Raw genomic sequence first — 21587 nt, forward strand, 5'->3', positions numbered from 1 at the left:
TTCCACATGTTCCCTGGGGTTTTCTTTCCACCACATACCCTGATGGAAGCACAGGTATCGTGACGAAGTCCTCTGACAGGCTGGCTGCAGGTGCCTAGGCAGCCATCCTGGAGCCACCCACCGTGTCCCTAGGGCCTGGCTTGTCTCCAAGCACGTCATCCAATGGCTCCCCTGGCCATTCAGGTTCATATTTTTCATGAGGCAACAGATGGCCATATGTCTCACTCTTTCTGATGCAGGACTTCCAACAGCACAGGAAGACAACGACCCAGGCCCATCCTTGTCCCACCTGCCCCCCATTTGCTCCCGCCCCTCATGCCACTTTCAAACAAACCCCACTTTCTTGGAAGCATCTCGGGAAATAGCTCTGAAATATAAGGAGCCTCCTTTAACCTACCACAATGCCTCAGTAGCATCAGGTGCAGAGCCCATGTTTAGCTCCGGTGTCACATCCGTGTCACAGCTTTGTTCATTGGTTGGCATTTGACACCGGATCCAGATACGTTTCATCCCCTGCCCCAGCTGTCTGCTCTCTGGTGCCCCTGACTCACAGGCCTGCTTTCACCCCATTGTCGAGGTTCAGGTGACGTGTTGGATTTCGATGTCTGTTATGGGCTGGGATCCTAGAACTGGAGGGAATTTCAAACCTGTCTGACCTCTGACCATGGTGGGAAGCACAGTGAGGAAATGCCATGGAAATGCAAATACGATGGGTGTTAAAGACAAGTCCAGGGCCTCTTGGACCAAATGGGTTCCTGATTTGGCTTAGCCATGTCTCACCAGTCAGGAGATGCCTGAAGAGGTGACACCACACCAGGAAGGGGGTCATTAATGGTCCCAGACTATGGACCCCCCTTTCCCACATCTGACACTCTCTCTTACAGCAAAAGGTGAAATGGTGGGGGGGGGGGAGGCTGCACAGAGGAAAAGGAACGACTGGAACCACCCAGCGCACTCTGACCAAGCCTGGGACCTGGACACTGTCCACTCCAGGGTTGTCCTCGGTGGGTTCTGCAGCTCTGCTTGGGGGCTTAAGATGCAAAAGGGCCTCAAAGGGTTCTGGTGATGCTGAGACTCCATGGGCCATCCTCGTATCTGATGGGTCAGCAAGGGAGTCACCACCAATACTTGCCTCTACATCTGTGTCTACCCCTACATCTCCAGGGTATATCTGCACCTACACCACATCCACATCCACATCATATACCTGTGTCTGTACTGAACTGTATCTCTGTCAGCATCTGCATGTCTATACCTACGTCGGGTATAGACATGTGTGTCTACACCAGGTCTGCATGGTCTACCTGGGTCTATATCTGTGTCCATCTACATCACGGATCTCGATCAGCATCTGCATTTCTGTATCTACACTTATGCCCTCATCCAAACATGTGTGTCTCCTAATCACGTGTGTTGGTATCAGTACCCACATCCACACGTGCACCTCCCTCTGTGTCTACACCTGTATCACCCCTGATCTACCCTTAACCTTCACATCTGTATCTTTTTCAGCTGTGTCCGCTCCACCTCTGCCCGTATGTCTGCCTCCTCCCCGTGGCAGGCAGTCATGTCTGCCGTCTATAGCCGCACGGCCTGGTTTGGTATCGGATTTCTATAATTGCTGGGGAAGTTTTGCTTTTCCTATTCAGGAAAAGCATCCATAGTAGGAATCCCCGGGGACCTTCAGAGCTCAACCACAGCAATCGATTTTTGAAAAGTGTCATCTGCTTTATAAGTTGACCTCCAATTAAATCTGTCTGAGTTAAGCAGTTTAAATATCACTCCTATATGGGAGAGAGGAAAAAGGGAGAAACATATGAAAAGAGATTCGCTAGGCTGTCAACATTGAAGTAAACTGCAGATGACGAATGAAGCAGAAGGAAAAGGAAGAATTAGAGAAGGTAATGTCCTCATGTAGCTCAGTTGTGGAATATTGGCTTCCCTGGGACTTTAATGACTTAAAAAAAAATTGAAGAAGAACGTCTTTGGGAAGAGCTGGCCATGGGTTATTGAATTCCAGCACAACCTCCCGGATTCTAGTTACGTAAAGGTCCTGTTCAAGCTTTTGATGGACTTGTCTGGTTGTTACTGCAAGCTCTGTAGGGGTGGGGGGCAGGTGGGGGAAGGAAATCATGTCAGGAGGAGCGTGGACACCTGAGGAGCTGAACTACAGCCGTGGGAAGGTGGGCGCTGTCAGTGTGGGGGAGGCTGGTGAGGCTGCGGGGCCCCAGCAGGGGTTTGGGTCCTGGCCCCCCGCAGATGCAGGACACCGCTGGAGGTCACGCTGGCAAGTGGTGGGGTTGGGGTCCCCTGTCCCAGATGCTTCTGCTTGTACTGGTTCAGTCTCTTGTTGGCATCTTCAGATTTTCTCTTTCTTTGTGGTTCAAGCTCGGTTGGTTGGGTGTTTCCAGGAATTTATTCTTTCTTCTTGGTGGGAGGTCTGTTCACATATAATCGTTGCTAGTTGTTTTCTTACGACCTGTTGTATTTATGTCTCTTCTTTCATTTCTGATTTTGTGAGAGTTCTTTTTTCCCTTGGTTTGTCTATTTTATTTATCTTAAAAAAAAACAGCTCTAAGTTGCATTTATCTTTTCGATTGTGTTTTCAGTCTCTAGTTCATCTGTTTCTGTTCTGATCTTCATTATTTCCTTCCTTCTTCTGACTTTGGCCTTCATTTATGCTTCTTTTTCTACTTCCTTGCATTGTAAACCCAGGTTGTTTACTTGAGATCTTTCTTTTTTCACAGTGCTGGATTCGTCACCATAAACATTCCTCTTGGACTCTGTTCTGCCTCCCACCCATTTTGGTGTGTTACATTTCCAGTTTCACTTGTTTTGGGTATTTTTTATTTCAGCTTTGACCCATTGGTTGGTTAGCAGCATATCATTAAATCTCCATATATTTGCGAATGTTGCAGTTCTCTTCTTAATTGATTTCTAGTTTTGAACCATTGTGGTTGGAAAAGTTGTGTGGTATGATCTCAATCTTCTTAAATTTAGTAGTATTTGTGTGTGGACTGTCATGTAATCTGTCCTGGAGAATGCTCCACATGCTGGAGAGCAGTGTGTATTCTGTTGCTACTGGGTGGGAAGTCCTTCATGTTCTCTTAGGTCCTTCTGGTCCCTGCTATTATATTGCTGTTTCTCTCATCAGATATGTTGGTATATGTTATGTATTTAGGGGCTCCTGGGCTGGGTGCATAAATATTTTTCATGTTTTATTCTCTTGATGAACTGAACTTTTTATTATTATATACTAATCTTTTTTTGTCTCTTTACAAACTTTAGCTTATAGTCTGTTTTGTATAAGGAAAGTTTGTCTACCCCGTTCTTCTCTGGCTCCCTTGTCATGGACCGTCTTCCTTCATCCCCTCACATTGTCTACTCTGCTCTCCTCTGGCTCCCCAATCATGGACCGTCTTCCTTTGTCCCCTCACATTATCTATCCTGCTCTCCTCTGGCTCCCCTGTCATGGACCGTCTTCCTTTCCCTTACATTGTCTACCCCGCTCTCCTCTGGCTCCCCCGTCATGGGCCATCTTCCTTTCCCTCATATTGTTTACCCTGCTCTCCTCTGGCTCCCTCATCATGAACTGTCTTCCTTCCCCTCATGTTGTCTACCCTGCTCTCCTCTGGCTTCCTTGTTGTGGGCCATCTTCCTTCATCCCCTCACTGTAAGTCTGTCAGTGTCCTCATTGCTGAATGGAGTCTCTCATAGGCTGCATGGAGTTGGGCATTGTTGAGTTTTTTTTTTCCCTATCCATTCAGCCACCTGTGTCTTTTGATCATAGATTTTAGTCCATTTACATTTAAAGTAATTACTGATAAGTATGGGCTTCATTTTGCCATTTAGTAAATTATTTTCTGTTTGGCAATTCTTTTGTTCCTTTCCTTTCTTTCCTCCTCTGTGATTTGATGATTTTCTGTAGTATGTGCTTCCATTTCTTTCTTTTTCTTTTGTGTACGTATTAAAGGCTTTTGCTTTTTGGTCAGTATTAGGCTTACATGAAATACTCTATGTCTAGAACAGCCTGTTTCAAGCTGATAACAGCTTTGAACACATACTAAAGCTCTACATTTTTGTGCTATCTCCCTCATTTTATCTTTTTGATGTCAATACACTTTGTGTAAAACTAACTAAGACATTGTATACTTAGATTTGTGTTAAGCTGTTGGCAATTTTCCCCCCAAAGTTGAGAGAAATAAATATACTTGAAGTTGTTGGAATATAACAGTTTTTCACCAATTGATTTTTTTACCTATGAAGAGTTGGTGGCTATCAACAGCTTTGCTAGTAAGAGTAATTCAGGGTTACTGGTGCCACCACATGAATTTGAATGTGCTCTAGAAGCCCGAAGGCTCACCAGTCAGAATAATCCATTTGGTTGCACAAATGACCATGAGCTCTCTCACTCATTCTCCAGAAAACATTGGGCTTTATTTCTCTGCAGGAAAGAAAGGTAGTACTGAATTAGAGTTGGGATTTTGAATCATGACAGCTCCTGTCTCATTTCTCCTCATCAGAAACATCTTTTTTCTGCACTGGGGAGAATTGCTATGGATTAGTAAAAGTATAACTAGCTTACAAGATTATTTAAATAGAAACAATATATGTGAATCGCTGGAATAACTGGGGAATCCCATGAAAACCTCATTCTATCCATTGGTTTCAAATATCTCATCAAAAAAGATTGTATGAAAGTTTTGCAATCCATCATCATCTGGTTCCTTACCTTGGGTGAATTTTTGAGTGAATAATAAAAATAATCCGAAATCAGGAAGTGAAGCAGCAGAAGGATTAAAGGTCAGCCTTTGAATGTAGAGTCCTAGGCACGGATGTGTGGTTGGTAGGACTGTGTGGGCCCATAAGGAGGAGACGGGAACACCGTTGCAAAAGCAGGACCTGGAGAAATGATGGGTGCAGGCACTCCTCAGTTTAGTTAAAAGGTAGAGCACAGGTGAGGATGTGGCCCTCACCTGGGCTTGCCCATAGCCTGGAAGTCCACATCACAGCACTCACTGATGAGTAACATGTGGGCTTTGGGGCTTACTGGTGGCATGACCTGGGGCATGAATTTAATTTCTCTAGTCTCAGTTTCCATCCATCATTTCCAGAATGAGGTTAATGACAACAGCTTCATCACGAGTCTGTTGTGCATGAAGAGACACTGGTGAGAGGTCTTAGCACAGGGGTGAGCGTGGGGGAACGCTCACAGACTTCCACGGCCCCTGCTGTGTGTGGCATTAAGGCCCTCATGAAAAATGGGTGTACGGTCACTTCTCATCTGGGCATCCCATCACGTGAATGGTGTAAATGCTTTAGATTTTCTCCTATTTTGCTTATTTAGCAGGTCCCTAGGGGCATCTGATTCCACAGTCATATTAACACATTGCTCTGCCTCAGTGAAAAAGCCTTAAAGGAGATTGCATCCAGATTTCGAGAACCCTCTCTGCCACTAGATGTCGAGGCTGGCAGTGAGGACCTGAGCCGCCAGTGCTGCATGCGTCTCCCCTCCACGGCAGTGTCAGGTGTCCAGGTAATCAGGGTGACAGCTGTCACAGGCACACAGATGCAATTGTGTGTGCCATATCTGTCCATTGATTTTTGAGATTAACTCCAACTGCTTTCTAAGGAAGTTCAGATCATGAGATGACAGATGATGGCCATGTATTTTAAAAATAAAATAGAAAAAAAAATAAAATAAAATAGAAATAACTGCATGCCCATTTTGAGGACACTCAGCACCATCTTAGTGGTCTAATTATCGACCAGACCCTGTATTGTTGTAAGCCATCTGTGCTCCGTGCCGCGGCCCTGACAGCATGCAGCAGCAGCCCAGGAGAGGGCCAGGGCCTTGTCGTGGAGGCGGGGGGGCTCATACATGTTCTCTGAGCCAGTGAATTTCATCATCTTTAAGGCTGTTTGAAATAACCTTGTTACGAGAACGAGTGCTAACTGTGCATTATGGAGTGAAGGAACATAGGGGTCAGGAGCTGGTCATGAGATTGGAGTAGGGCTAGGACTCATGGTAGAGCACCTGGCGTCCCCATCACATCGTGTCGCCCTTTGATTTAGAACAGGCTAGAGTGAAGACTTTATGGGATCCAGTAGGCGACCTGGTTGGTTTGTGTTCAGGGTGGGGTGGTAGGCGGTGGATCAGATGTGATTAACGCCTTTGCTGCATCTGCAGGGGAGTAGGAGTAAAACACAGGAAGTAGTTGAGAGACCTTCTATGGTAAGTGGTGGCCTGGGTGCTTCCGAATGGCAGCAGAAGGCATTTTAGGAAAAGGAGGGAGCCCCCCAGGGCTCTGTGGTTAGAATTGGTGAGGCCTGGATGTTGGCCAGGATGAAGGGAGGAAGCACTCTGTGGCATTGTGGGTGTGGAGCATGCAGGGGGCTGCAGGAGGGGAGCTGAGGGTCCCTGGGAGGAGGGGGCAGGCAAGTGGGCCTACTAGTGCCTGTCATCCCCACAACCTCACTGGTTTTAGGGCCGGTGCCCCTCTTGGTGAGAGGTGCGTTGTTTCCTGCACACAGCCGCACACACATCCCCCTTCATTTACGCTGCAGCCTCTTGGGTCTTCGCATGTGTGTGCGCAGACCTGGGGTCCTAGGAGTCTCACCAATTGATGCCCGCTGTCCAAGCCCATGTGGAGCTGCCTGCTGTGCTCATCTTCAGTGCAGGGCCAGTGCAGGCTTGCTTTTCCGAGTGCAGGCTTGGGGGGGAAGGCTGTCTGGGTGACCAGGGTTTGTGGCCTCACAGTCACTGGGAGGCCCCTGCACACCAGCCACTGACCATGGCCTTGGCAACGCGCAGGCACATGTGCAGGCACAGCATGTCCTGAGTGACCACAGGAAGAGGGTGGCCTGACAACCGTTGAACAGGGGTGTCATGGAGGAATGGGCCTGTCGGGGGCACCCTCATGGCATATGCGGCAGCAAACCAAGCCTCATTTCTGCTACTCCTCACCAAGTAATTGTCACCTGGTGGGCCATTTTCCTAGACCCACCTGTCATTCATGTCCGGGCTGTGCACCTGCTGCCACCCCTTAACTGAATCTCTTTGCTTGGCCACATACGGGTACTCCTCCCCTCCATTCAAACTTCTGGAGACAGGAGGGCACGGGGCTGAGACCTTGTAGCCCGGTATTCTGTGCACACCTGTGCTCTGCTTGCTGGATGCTCGGGGCCCAAACCTCCATCCAGCACTGGGAGGCACCCTGCCAGTCCCCGGGGACATCCAGGGGTGGGGCGGGAAGGAGTAAGTGAAGCATGGGCCATCAGCAGGAGGCAGCACATACACGTCACTCGGGGCACTGCCAGAGAGCATTTGCAGGGTGTCTGCCTGGGGACCCGGGCACATTCTGGTAGCCACACCTTCCGCAGGCGTTTCCCAGCCAAGACCCCCTCCACACAGACAGGATTTCTCCGGGCGGCCCCTTAAGCTATTTCATTCAGGAGTGTTCACATGCCTGACCCGGGTGGACCCCTCTGGGCTCCCACGGTGACCTGGGCATGACCCTGCTCGTCTCTGTCACTGTGAGGACAGCACCCAGATGCATCACATCAGGCCCTGTGGTCTCTCGGGCGATCGTCAAGGCGACATGTGCAGGGCCTTCTGTCAATGCTGCATCTTGGACCCCTGCTGCCCCGTGCCCACTGCGGGCTGGACAGTGTTTCGGGACCGGCACTGCCTGGGTGCAGATCATGCTCCTTCCTGGGGAACAGGCAGTGGGAATGGGCAGGAAAGGAATACGGCAGGTCCTCCTGCTCCAAGGGCGACAATTATTTTTTGATTGTCCTCTTGTCAGCTACGTGGGACTCCTTTAAGAACTTACATTTTAATGATTTTATTTATTTTTTATTTTCTGTAAAGATTTTTATTTATTTGAGAGAGAGGGGGAGAGAGCATGAGTGAGCAGAAGCAGGGGGAGGGGCAGAGGCAGAGGAAGAAGCAGGCTCCCCACAGAATAGGGACCCAACATGGGGCTCGATCCCAGGACCTGGGGTCATGACCTGAGCTGAAGGCAGACACTTAACCCCTGAGTCACCCAGGCACCCCCACTTTAATGATTTTAAATGTCAAATTTTTGACATTTTCTCGCGTACTCACACATCTGTGCTGTTAACACATCCATCACGTCTGCTTGTGTCGGTGACCAAAGCCTGAAGCCCACACAATGAAATGAAAGCCTTACTGTCGCGCTGCCCTGAGTCCACACAGGAGCCGGCCTCTCAGTTGGGTTGTGGGGCTGTGGAGGGAAGAAGATCCCCAATGCTAAGGCCTCAGTGGCCGCTGTCCTCATGCCCAAGGTCAGCGGGGCCCGGACCGGAGAGCCGCCAGGTGGGCAGCAGATGCAGCAGGCGCAGGTGGCAGGCTTGGCTGTCAGAGTGTGGTGGGGCCGGGCCTCTGGGGGCAAGCCAGGAACTGAGGGGTGGGGTTGGAGTGGGGGTCCCTGAGGCCAGGCCAGGTCCTGCGTGGGCTTCTGGCCTGGGGGATGTGTGCTCAGGAGTGCCCACTGGCCTCGTCAGGCCCATTCAATCCCTTCTGCAGATGCTGTCCACCCACCCTGTGCTGGACCTGGTCCTGGGGACAACAGCCTTTAGAGGCGCATGGGCAGGGGCACTGGAGCTGTGGCCTCGCTCTGGCCCTGCTGGTACTGCCAATGCCGAGATCATGGAGGAGGGCTTGGTGTGGCTGTGGGTGGGACTTGTTATAAACCGGGTGACACTGCTGACCCCCTCTCTGAGTTCCCACACATCATACGGCTCTTTCCCTGCACGGCTCCCTGAGGCTCTAGGGCCTGGGGCTCATCCCCCCAGAGCACACCTGCCCCCCTCAACAGGGTCCCTGCAAAGTGTCCCCTGGTCTCCCCGTTTACCTCTAAATGTATCCCATCAGGTCTCTGTCCTCAGGACATCACTCATTTTAGAAACAAGTCCATTTAAAATTGTGTTTCCTTTGCATCTTTGAAGCCCACCCTGGATTCTCAGCACCTGCTTCCCTTCCATCTCCTTTCCCCTCCCCCTCCCCCCCATTATATTTTTTATTGAAGGCCAAGCTGAGCCATTGCAGGATCATGGGCCCATTACGCCCCTAACAATTCCATTTGCACTGTATTGTTTGTCTTATTGCTTGGAAATTCAGGTGATTCATCATGCCTGAAGAAGCACCTGATCCCAGCTGCCCCAGGAGCCTGGTCACTATGTGACAGGAATGCCATAGGCGCTGAGGCGGGGGGTGCGGGGGCACGCGGCTTCTCAAGTGTTGATGAGTTCCATTCTGTGACGCTGCCCCCGCTCTGTCCACAGCCCCCTGAGCCCAGGAGATGGGAAGGAGCTGCTGGTGAGCGTCGCGCGTCTCCTGGAGGTGCCGATGAGCGTCTTCGCAGACATCACGTGAGTGCCGGGCACGGGGTCTTAGGGTTTTATTCTCCACGCGCATCAGGTTCTGTTTCATAAATTGGTTTGCAGGGGAAAGAACTGTGTGCCTGGGGTTCTTGTTAATTATATCAGAGAAGCTGTTCAGGAGAGAACCAGAAGGAGAATTCTAGGTGGGTTTGGTGAGTTATTTGAGCACAGATGATACAGGAGCATAATTGTAAAAACTATAATCTGGAGGGGCAGTGCCCACCGGAGCTGTGGTTCTCAGCCTTGCTGCACCTAGAATTGCCTGGGAGGCTCTAGAACTTTCCAGCCTGGGCCCCACCCCACTGCAGATGAGTCAACCCAGGGAATGGCACGTGTCCATGAGAAGTCAGCACTATGGAGTACCTACAGCGTATGTACTCTGCCATGTGCTCCCTGTACCGGGTCATCGGAGCACGACCAGCCTCTCTGGTCATCAGAGCACAGGTTGTAGGCAGATTTGATGACACTGGAGGCTTGGGGTGCTGGCCCATGGCACATCAGCCATGAGGGGCCACTGCCTCCACATTTCTTGAGGAATGCACAGAATAGGAGCAGGTGCCTGGGAGAGGAGCAGGTTGGTGCATAAGTGAGTGTAGGTGTGGACAGACCAGCATGTCCCAGGTAGGGGAAGGGGGGTTCTGGATGTGGAGGTCAGTCCAGAGGGGAGCGTGGGGATGGATCTGTGTGTGAGCCAGGACCACTCAGACCTGGAAAGAAGAGGCTCAGCTGAGTTGTCTGTTGATGTGGATGGCTGGCCTGGGGCCTTCAGTCCTGGAGGTTCATCTGACCGTCAACAAGTCTTGCCCACCCACCTCGCCGCCGGGGCCTCTGCACACCCTTCCCCGCTGCCATCAGCTCCTGTGTGGTTCATCCCCTTTGAGTAGGAAGGAGCCAGAAGCTGGGAGAGAGGAGCTAAGGCCAGTCCTGGACTGAACAGGACCCCAACTTCACATCCTGGGCTCCTTGCAGCCGATAACTGTCCAGCCCATGTCCACCTACTGAGGGTAGTTGGCCCACGTCTGCCCTGGCAAACATGACCATCTGCATACTTTCATTCAACAAACATTCATGGAGCACCATGCCAAGGTTGAGCAGAGAGCTGACATTCTAGCAAAAGCATATGCAGAGTGGAGCTGGGAAAGATCAGGCAGCCCTAGTCCTCGTGGGAACAAGGGATAGAGGCTGCGGGGCCTGGGGAGCTGGTGCGCAGCCAGGAAGGCCACCCACAGGCAGGAGGGACAGGTGCTCTGTGCGGACAAGCAGGGCAGCTCAGGTGGCCCCTGGTCCTTTGTGAGCCTGTCCTTCTGTGGGCTGGGAAGCCACCGGGAGCACCCACCGGGGGAACATGTGTCCAGCTATGTGAACAGTGGATTACAAGGATGCGGCGGAGGCCCAGGGACTTCTAGCTGAGGGCTGGTGATGGTAGACACCATCATGGGTGTGGGCAGTAGCTGTGAGGTTGGGAGACATCCATTACCCTGTCTGGTAACACTGCATGCCAGTCACGTGGGAGCCACTCGTATTCCCACCTGTCCTCCCTGATGCCCTCGAGAACACCCTGTGTCAACGTGTGCTCCTTTCCATGCAGAAGTCCCTGCCAGGTGCACTCATGCATCTAGGCACTGCCCATCCCCATCCGACCCTGTGGAAGGGGCTTGGCTGTTGGACATGGGCACTCGGCGGCTTACAGCCCTTGGCGGCCCATATAGGTCCTGTGCCCGGGGCATGGTCTCTACAGTGTGCGGTGAACAGGATTGCACAGGCAGAGCCAGGCCTGACCTGGTGGCACTGGCTGGCTGTTCCCTGCAGAGAAGCAGAGGGAGGTCTCCTGAGTGTGCCTGCACCTCCCACGTGGCCAGTCGTCTATAGCGTCCACTGGTGACCTGAGGTCAGGGGTCACGGCAACCCCTGGCACGTGTTCACATCGGGCACCTAGTGCCATGACTGTGCCTGCAGCAGAGTGAGGACTTGTGGAGCCAGGCCTGGCCTCCACAAGTAGGGGGGCGCTGCTCACCCCTCGGTCCATGAGTAGGAGACGCCAGGTCTGGCCCCTGCCTCCATGGGCTCAGGAAATGCAACTGCCACGGAGGGAGCAGGCAAATGAATGAGAGCCACCACCATCAACGGGACAGAGGTCATGGGAGCCAGGAGAAGGGGTAACAAGACACGTCTCCAGGAGGAGCTTGGGGAGCAGCCAGGGTAGCCCAAGCATTTGGACGATATTGCTACAGCTTAGGCCACGATCGAGAACGTTGGATGCAAAGTAATCGGGCAAAGAGGCGTTAGTGTGAGCTTTGGCAGGGCTGACTTGGTGAGACTGCCAGGGAGGGGATTCGTTGAACCATCATTATTTTCCCTTTGCCGTCAGTGCCAGCTGTGCCAGGCCTGGTGCCTCCTGGAGGCGGCGCCTTGCTGCTGCTCATTCCTTAGACATGCCCGTATGTTCATGCAGTGGCCCAGCCCTGTGCTGCAGGTGTCGCAGGTTGTGGAGGGGGGAGGGGGAGGTGTGTGCAGAAGAGGCGGGAGCATGTGGGCTGGGGGGTCTCTGGACGTGCAGCTCTCCAGGCCCGGGAGGCCACCGCGCTGGGGCCAGGCTGGGAGTTGGGTCAGGTCAGCCGCTGAACAGCCCAGGTCCAGTGTCTATGCCCCTAGGGCAGCAGCAGTTGGGCGTTTCCCACTGAAGGAAGGGGTCACCACAGACAAGGAGACACAGTGTCCAAGGTCCAGAGGACATTTAGCCCTGGATGGGGTCTGGATCCCTCCTGATTCTACATGACCTACCTGCCACCTCCCTGTCCTCGTGTACTTAGCCAGAGCCTCAGGGCAGCAGCCGAGGGCAGGAGGGCAAGTCAGGCTCCTGGAGGGGCTTCCGATGCAGGCTGGGGGGTGGGGGGTGCCCTGTGGGGTGTCTGGTGGGGGGTACCCCACGGGGTGTCCTGTGGGGTGCCCTGTGGGGTATCCAGTGGGGGGTGCCTAGGGCAGGGGCACCCTGTGGAGTGTGTCCTGTTGGGCGTCTGGTGGGGGGTGCCCTGTGGCACATCTGGTGGGAGCTGGCTGCACTCCATCTGTCCCTGGCCCGTAGCTGGGTCTGCTGCTTGCTTACATGTCTCAGCCCTTTCCCCCTGCACCTGTGTCATGTCTGAAGATGATGGGGACACAGGCTTCCAGGGAGCACTTTTGGGTGGAACTGGTGACCCAGCAGGTCTCCTGCCGCAGTCTCTCCCTGGTCAGAAAACAGGGGGCTTCCTCCGTCCCATGGGGACCTGACAGCATCACCCGGTCTTTGAGCTTGTGTGAGATAGTTCCGTAGCTCTCGGGTGAGCAAGACGCCCAGGGATCCTTTCCCCAGCCCCGCCCAGCACAGGGAGTCCCCAGTGTCCCCTGCCGTCATGTCTCTCACCCATCACGGGTCCTCCAGGTGCCAGGGGCTTCTCTGCAGCCCTAGTTTTCCCCGTTACTGTGGGTGCTGCAGCTCTGGCCTGTCCTTACTGTACATGCACATGCACATGCGTGTGCTTGGTACCAGCTGTGCTCCTGGGCTCAGTGCACAGGCCAGAGGGGGCCTGGGGCCTCGGGGAGGGGCCACTGCATGGCCCACACCGGGGCATCCACGGACACGTTCTCAGGGCTGCCGGCCATTCCAGGAGAGGAGAGGGGCTGCTGCGCAAGCTGGCACTTTCAGAGACCGTCTGCATTTTTATGGAAGCACCAGTGATACTTAATATGTTTTGTTAATGGTTATGTAGCTGTCAAGTAAATTCCATTATTTCTTATTACATCATTAGAGACCATTAAAACAGCATTAGCATGCTGATGTAATTACGCCAGCAGACACACCACAATCTCACTTATAATCTTATAATCTAATCATAGCTGTCCATGGCGGTTCTGATGGATGGTAGTCCGCTCCCTCCAGGCTCGTTGGGTGGGCGGTGCCTCGGGGATCCATAAGGAGGCTCCGTGGTCGGTGGGGGGGGGTGCGGTGTGGTGTCCACACTCCTCCTCAGGGGCTCAGCAGAGCCCTCAATCAGCCCCGAGAAGGCTCGGATCAGCCTGGGGCACTGCGGGAGAACAGCCTAATCCTGTGATCAATCTTCCTCCATCTCTTGGTGCAGGAAGCAGTTTAGTTTCTCATCTGCATGATCCATGGACTTGAGGAAGACATGGCATTCTTGTTTTTCAAGATGGTTGCTGTAGGAGCGGTAGTGGGGACGCACAGCCCTGAGCCTTCTGGTTAGGGCCTTGGTGCACAGGGCCAGGGCGGGTGTCAGCCCAGGTCGGGCCCAAGTCCCAGCCATGCAAGGCCTCTTAGTCCTTCCTTCCCAAGCTGCCCCTCCACACACACCCATTCACTGGTGAGAGGATCCGTGGGAGTTTCTGTTCCCCAGGGCAGAACTCGGCTTATTTGGCTGCCATCTTGTCTCTGATGAATGAAGACTTTGGAGAAAGGGTCAGGTTGGCCTTGACCCCCCACTGTGTTGCGGCCCAAGTGATGACAAAGTTTTGGATACTTTGGGGAGTGTACAGGGCACTGCAGTGACAGAGGCAATGCTTGGGATAAACAAAGATCACCCACAGCCAAGTCCCCAGCAGTAAGGCCTGCAGCCCCATGGGAGGCCCAGGGGAGGGGATTGAAGCCCTGCCAACTGCCCGCTGCCTGCCTGTGCTGCTGATTGCAGGGGGACATTCTCACCTTGCTCCACTTGCTCCAGGTGTTTTCCGGGATGCTACCTTAGGAAAGCAGAGATGGAGGGCCTCCTGTTCGGGAGTCTGGTCTTCCCAGAGCAGGAGCACAGGCTGTGCCCTGTGTACACGCCACAAGACTGCCAGGGTCCCTCAGAGCGCTACACATGGTGCCCCATGGGCCCTGGGGAACGTCATGGTGTGTCAGAGCTGCCCTGTCCCCCCCATTAGACTGAAGACGAGAGTGTGGGCAGGGCGCATGGGCAGGTGTGTTCACAGCTGGCAGTTGTCGGGTGACAGAGGGCCTTTTCTCATCTTCAGTAAATCCCTGTGCTTCAGGTAAAGATGTTTATATTTAAAGGATTGGTGAAGCATCTTTCCTATTGAGAAATGACATCACAGCTTTCGGGAGCAGTAAAATGCTTCACCTTTCTAAACCTCAGCCTCCCTCCCTGTAAAATGTGGATGGTCAGGGTGTCCCGTGGGCTGTGATGTGCAGTCCTGCTCTGAGGAGGCCCCCACGAATTGCATAACCGGTTCTAAGGCTGGCAGGGTCTCTGTGCAGATCCTAGAAGCGATCCCAGAGCCATAGGCCCTGCCTGCATGTAAGTTCGGCTTGACAGGCCTATACCATTTTGCTAACATTATCTCCATTGTTATTAAACTTCCCAAACTCCTAACTGTGAATAGATTCAGTTGTCAAGAAGAACACACTCAGTCCCATTTCCCAGGCTTGTGCTGACACTTCGAGTGTGAAGCGTTGGGTAGGTGGTGGAATCATGTGTTGGACTGCACGTCTCAGTGTTCGGGGCTTCTTAAGAGATACCGTGGTTCCTTCTAATGATCCTCTGACCTGGAAGCATTGTGCCTTCATCTGCCCCAGGAGACGATGCTCTCCTTGATGGCGAGGCCTGGGCCTCTGAGACTCCGTGATGTATCTTTAGTGTCTACAATGGTGTCAGGTATGTGACAGGCGCGCAGTAGTTGCTCAGTCACTGAGCGAGCAGTGGACGAATGAGCCAGTCTATCAGTGTGGGCTGAGTGTTTAGCCATCTTTCCGCGCCCTGAGATGATGGGCGAGCTGCTGAAGTTGCCCTGCCTCCGCTGGCTCGCCTGTAGACTGGGCGTTGTGGCCCCTGCAGAGAGCTGTGGGATGAGCGCTAGGCATGTGCAGGTGCCCAGCGCTGGGGGGAAGGGTGCTCTGGGTACAATATGCTACAAAGACATGAACATTATGTTTAAACCATGAAATGTGTAAGCACATGAAAGCAGTTGTGCTTATACTGAAATAAAACTAAACACCGTGGTAAAATATGGATTTTACTTATTGCCTGTGCTGTGAGTGCCCGTTATCTCTGCTCAGCTTCACCCTTATTTCTCTCAGGAGGACAAAGTAAAACTTATTTTCGCTCTCCTGCTTTCCACTCTTGAGTCAGAGATGCTTTGGGCCTGCTGATGTCCCCGAGGCTGTGCAGGAGGCAGGTCAGGGTGTGTCCTGAGAGGACGCGTTAGCATCTGGCAGGAGGCCAACCTTCTACTCGGGAACTAATCTCCGTGAGGAAGGATGGGAGGAGAACACAGTGTGGCCTCTCCTAAGTGACGAATGCAGGGACTCTTTCCCGCATGGAAACCAGCCCCAGTGTCGCATCACTTCGTGGATTAGGAGCTGATGCTCAGGTGAAGGCTGGGCAGCCAGCGGCTTTGGTGCCCAGAGAAACAAAACTGAACCAAGGAACGGAGCAGAGTGAGGGTCGTCAGCACCAGGAGGTGCTGCGGGTCAGGGCGGGGTGCAGCAGGCTGGCAACCCTGTGTGTCGGGTCAGGATTTCCCGGAACGCTGCTGGCCCTTGGCCTGGTTCCTGGGGCCAAAAGCCTCTGTCCACATTTTCAGGTGCTGCCTTGGTTTCTGAATGTTTGTCACTAATAATTCAGTTGTTTATTTGTTTGTTTAATTCATGAATCCTTAAGCACCGTGGGAGTCGAGGTGCAATGGGAGGTCCATCCCCACAGGCCCTGGGCCCCACAGGCTCACAGGCCATGCTCCCTCGGGTCACCCGGGCCCAGCGGCCACCACAGCTCTGCGGCTGGAGCTCCACTTCCTGTGACCAAACATATCACCTCCCACATCTCCCAATTGGAAAGCAGTAAATTGTCCTGGGATTTACAGACTAAATGCTTTAGGAGTCCAAAGTCACAACGTGAATATGGAACATTTCTGTTTTCTTCCAAATACTTCATGGGAGTGCAATGTGAGGCATTCTCTGACCACAAAGAGGAATTCCCAAGTTTCACGTAACCACATGTGATTGCACATAAGAGGCGATCTGTGCAGCAAAGCAGCTGCTCGGGCCTCAGAAAAGATGGAGCATCGTGATGGTACGTTTCGGTGAAAGCTCGTATCACGTCGTCGTGTGATGACTCCTAAGCCTCCACCTCCTCATGCAGAGAGGAAATGACCTGTTCTCTTGTCTTCCCTCCTGGTCAGCCCTCAAATCAGATATTTTGGAAAGCAATGGCCTAATGTGTGTGCAGAAAATACAGTAATGGAAAGCATGCTTTTGGAACATCCGCGTGGATTACTTTGCTATTTCATGGAATTCTAGAGCTTTTGCAATTTGACAGGGAAGGGATGAGCTATGTGAGGATGATGCCGTAGCCACCAGACATTTTTCTGTTGGTTTTCTCTTGGCGGCTTGGGTCAGTCCAGGATCAGACTGCGGGCTTCTCTGGGGTTAGGGGCAGCGGAGGAGGATGAGCAAGGTTATTCTCAGAAACAGTTGAGGGTCAGTACAGGCCTCAGGGAAAGAGGGCAAGTAATGTGGGTCTGGACCCAGGAGCCAGGAGGGGCCCTGGCGGAGGCAGCACAGCAGGGTGGGATTATTAGTGGTTCTCTACAAGCTCTCAGGGGAGAATCCAGGAATCTCTTTTCCCACGGAGGCATCTCTGTTAGAATTGGACTCTGGGGCAAGTCCTTAAAAACCCATGGTTTTAATTCATCTATAGACTGAGGGCATTGCAGGTGAATTGCTTTGGGTCTAAATTATGCCATCACGGTCCACCAACACACCCTCCTTCTGTGTACACGCGTGAGGCCAGCAGTGGCACGGGTGTGCCTCTCCGGTGCCTGAGCATGGAGGCTGGTTGAGGGGCTGGTTTAAGAAGCCCCTCAGACCTGTGTGTGTAGACGCAGAGATCCTCTTACTCTTACGTGGCCTCAGTTGCTGTTCGGTCAGACACAGCCAATCTCCTAGATGACTGATTTTGTTTGCTGACTTTGGGACCTGTGTTAGCATTTTGTTTTTTTGTTTTTTAATTAATAATGTACAGAATGAGCAACTTACCAAATGTATCACCTGTGGATGAGAGAAGTTAATGTAGAAGGATTCTTAAGCCATAGATAGGATTTTGAGGAAATGTCTTATGTTTGCATTACTATCGGGGTGCTCCCTCTCTCTGTATATATGAATATATAAAATCCATCCGTCATGTATCCATTATCCATTATCCATCAGCCACGGTCCCTCCATCCTGCCTTTCCTCCATCCTGTCCACCTATCCATGTTATGAGTTTTGCTCCAAATCCAGGATCAAACAAAGCACAAGCCAAGGTGGAGCATGATAGTAAAAAATGTTTAATTAAGTATTCTATCAGGAGTATTTTTTTTTAATTTCTAAACATCTTTCAGGAAAGTGCATTAGTTGAAGATGCAGCATTTACTTTTATGTTAGTTGTAAAAGCTTCAACATTAACTCTATAACTGTTTTCTGGTGTCAAACAGGCTTTGCCATCTTCTATAATCCCCAAACGTTGAGAGGGCCCAGTTTCCTGAGGCTTGTCTCTATTTAAATTTAAGTACAAAGGGCTGTTTAGCCCATCTTTACAAGGAAAACTGTCATCATATTTGTTGTATTCACGGTAGACCATGAAGGTCAACCTGATGCAAATAATCCTGTTCACAGGGACATCTGGGTGGCTCAGCTGTTGAGTGTCAGCCTTCAGCCCAGTGCGTGATCCCAGGGACCTGGGATCAAGTCCCACATCGGGCTCCCTGCATGGAGCCTGCTTCTCCCTCTGCCTTTGTCTCTGCTTCTCTCTCTCTCTCTCTCTCTCTCTCTCAGTCTGTGTCTCTCATGAATAAATAAATAAATCTTAAAAAAAAATCCCGTTCATGTATAACCTATTGCTGCACAGGAGAAGCAATACCCAGATTAAGCAAAGCAAGCAGAATCCTTAATTGATGGGAATTTTTGAGTTCTACATTTTGGAAATGGTGTTTAAAAAAAGAGAGAGAGAGAGAGAGAAATATGATTTCATCAGGGAATCACTTGCCTTCCTCATTCTCCACTGAAACATTGGTGTGAGCACAGGGTCCTCTGACTCGTGTGTCTAGGGTCTCATGTAATTACAATGAGCAGGTGGACGATCTCTTCAAGACACAGGATCCTCAAGAAGACGCCTCTGTCAGCATGTTGACACCATAAAGGCAGAACACCCGAGTATGCAAAACGACTCCAGCAATAAAAGCAGGAAAAGAGGATTTCTGAAGTCTCCATGTAAAGAAAACACCATGTAGGCAGAGCTCTCACCCCCAGCACTCGGGTTAGCGGGGGTTTTGTTCATTCCATCATCTTCAAATGATCAGGTGGGAAACACCAGAAAACCAGCAAAATATGTCAATATTAAGATGCTCAAAGTTACTTCTGTTCTTTGTTAGCCTGTCCTGGGACCATGAAACAGGAGTGATTGTCAGTGTGATGACTGATGCATGATTGCATATATGATCTTACAAATACATAACCACGTGTTATAAATACACAAACATCACATATGATTGAAATTATAGTAACCGTCAAGTAGAAACATTGAGTCTTACACAGCCTCAGGAGCCCTTGGACTTCCCTCTAACACAGAGGTGACTCCAGCTGGAATGGTGGTGATGAGACTTCCTTCATCTCTGCACACGCACATGCTCTGCTTGAATTGGTTAAAGGGAGTTTTGAATCAGTGAATGAATTTTGAATCAGTGAATGGTGCAAGATCTCAGGGAGATACCTTTTCTTTTCTTTCTTTTTTTTAAAGACTTATTCATTTATTTTTTTCTTATAAGTTTATTTTTTACTGGTGTTCAATTTGCCAACATATAGGATAACACCCAGTGCTCATCCCGTCAAGAGTCCCCCTCAGTGCACACCACCTAGTCACCCCACCCCCCGCCCTCCTCCCCTTCCACCACCCCTAGCTCGTTTCCCAGAGTTAGGAGTCTTTCATGTTCTGTCTCCCTTTCTGATATTTCCCACTCATTTTTTCTCCTTTCCCCTTTATTATGCTGAGTGAAATAAGTCAATCGGAGAAGGACAAACAAATATGGTCTCATTCATTTGGGGAATATAAAAAATAGTGAAAGGGAATAAAGACTTACTCATTTATGAGAGACACAGAGAGAGGGGCAGAGACACAGGCAGAGGGAGAAGCAGGCTCCCTACAGGGAGCCCGATGTGGGACTCCATCCCAGGAATCCAGGGTCACGCCCTGGGCCAAAGGCAGATGCTCAACCACTGAGCCACGCAGGTGTCCCAGGGAGATAGATACCGTTTCATCTTGTTTCCAGCTTGATGGGGAATTAACTCCTCATAACGATGTTTCTCTGGGAGGGGCCTCTGCAGCATCCCTGGGAACCCACATACCCACTATGGTTTCCTAGGCTGAGACCATGGAGACTCTCTCTCACTAGAGTGGGAAGGGTTTGTGTCTGGGCAGGCGGGTTCCACCCGTGGCATCTCTTCCACCACAAATGGGAGCCCCTGTCACAGGAAGTGAGTTGGGCGGCCAGAAAGCCTGCGGTCCTACAGGAAAATGACCTCCAGTGGCACGTGTGCTGTCAGAGCAAAGCACCTCATATAGGTAATGTACAGTGCACCTGCCCACTCTGCCAAGGCAACCCCACCAGACCCACCACGAGCTTGCCATCCTGGAGGCGGAGGGTCAGGTGAGAAGTGGCTGACCTTCTTTGTATCCACCCTGTCATTCCAGATGGAGGATGACCTCCTGGGTTGTGAGGCTCCATGGCCAGTAGCAGTGCTGTGAGCCCACGAAGGCCCAAGGTGTGGACCTCACCAGAGGGTCTGGGGGAGCAGCAGACCGCTCTAGATGGATAGGGCAGAGGGTGATGGGGTCGGTTTAGAGGACACCCAAACACCCCTCTAGGTATGTACTAATATCCTCACCTTGCAGGTTATCGAGTGTCCAGTGCTGAGAGCACACAGCAAGGAAGGGCAGGTGCCAAGGGGGTCTCAGGCCCCGGCTCTCCCTACAACAGTATGTGTAGGATATGACAAGAACAAGGTCACGGATGTGTGTGAACGTGCTTAACACAGACCCCAGAAGACACAGTGCTCCCCCACTGTTTGTTTGTTTGTTTGTTTAATAAATTAATTTTTATTGGTGCTCAATTTATCAACATACAGACTAACACCCAGTGCTCATCCCGTCAAGTGTCCCCCTCAGTGCCCGTCACCCAGTCACCCCCACCCCCCGCCCTCCTCCCCTTCCACCACCCCTAGTTCGTTTCCCAGAGTTAGGAGTCTTTATGTTCTGTGTCCCTTTCTGATATTTCCTACACATTTCTTCTCCCTTCCCTTATATTCCCTTTCACTATTATTTATATTCCCCAAATGAATGAGAACATACACTGTTTGTCCTTCTCCGATTGACTTACTTCACTCAGCATAATACCCTCCAGTTCCATCCATGTTGAAGCAAATGGTGGGTGTTTGTCATTTCTAATGGCTGAGTAATATTCCATTGTACACATAAACCACATCTTCTTTATCCATTTCCCCCACTGTTTGTGATCCCATCTTTGCGGATATATGGTAACCCCGAAATCTGTGCAGTGCTCCCGTGGTCACGTGAGGACAGGCACAGGGGGGCAGGGAAGAGCCCTACTGTCTCATACACTCCCGGCTGAGCTTGAACTGCAGCACCCACGTTCCTGTGTCAGCCCACACTGTAAACACGCACTTGTCACTGTTACTGCCACATTCTCCTTGTCATCGTGCCTTCTGTGGGTGATTTCCTGTTGGAAACGGCCCCCACGTGCACATAGTGCATCTTATGTCCTGTGTACGAGGAGGCTGGGCCCTGCTTTCTGCAGAAAACGCTATTATGGGGTAGTTGAGGTCAGGCCTGAATGACAGGTGCTACAGGAGGTGGGCTCACTGCTTCCCAGGTAGCAGCATCTGTCAGTAAGCTGTGGTTGTACGGACACATGCAGAAGCCTGGGGCACACTGATGGGCTGGTGGGAACATGGTCGGATGCCAGCAGGCCCAGCCCGGGCTTCCCCGTGTTCCCCTAAACCCACGCTTGTGGTCACCTTGTAAGACAAACTCTGCAAATAACAAAAATGTATGGGGCATGTCTCCAGCGGTTACAGGGTGACTCTGACCGAGAATCTGAAAGCCAAGGAATGAATGAGTATCTCTGTTTTGTAGGGAAA

At 51.5% G+C, this 21587-nt stretch overlaps 1 protein-coding gene across 2 annotated transcripts in view; it reads left to right on the plus strand.

The window, feature by feature from the left end:
* PTPRN2 (protein tyrosine phosphatase receptor type N2) overlaps positions 1 to 21587 on the plus strand; it is a 720648-nt gene that overhangs the window by 316811 nt on the left and 382250 nt on the right. For both annotated transcript variants that reach the window (XM_055335454.1, XM_055335455.1), the window contains exon 10: positions 9310 to 9396. In XM_055335454.1, coding sequence (XP_055191429.1) covers positions 9310 to 9396 — 87 coding nt within the window. The remainder of the gene's footprint in view (positions 1 to 9309; positions 9397 to 21587) is intronic.

The sequence above is a fragment of the Nyctereutes procyonoides genome, unplaced genomic scaffold, assembly GCF_905146905.1.
Source record: "Nyctereutes procyonoides isolate TBG_1078 unplaced genomic scaffold, NYPRO_anot_genome, whole genome shotgun sequence".
NCBI lineage: Eukaryota > Metazoa > Chordata > Mammalia > Carnivora > Canidae > Nyctereutes > Nyctereutes procyonoides.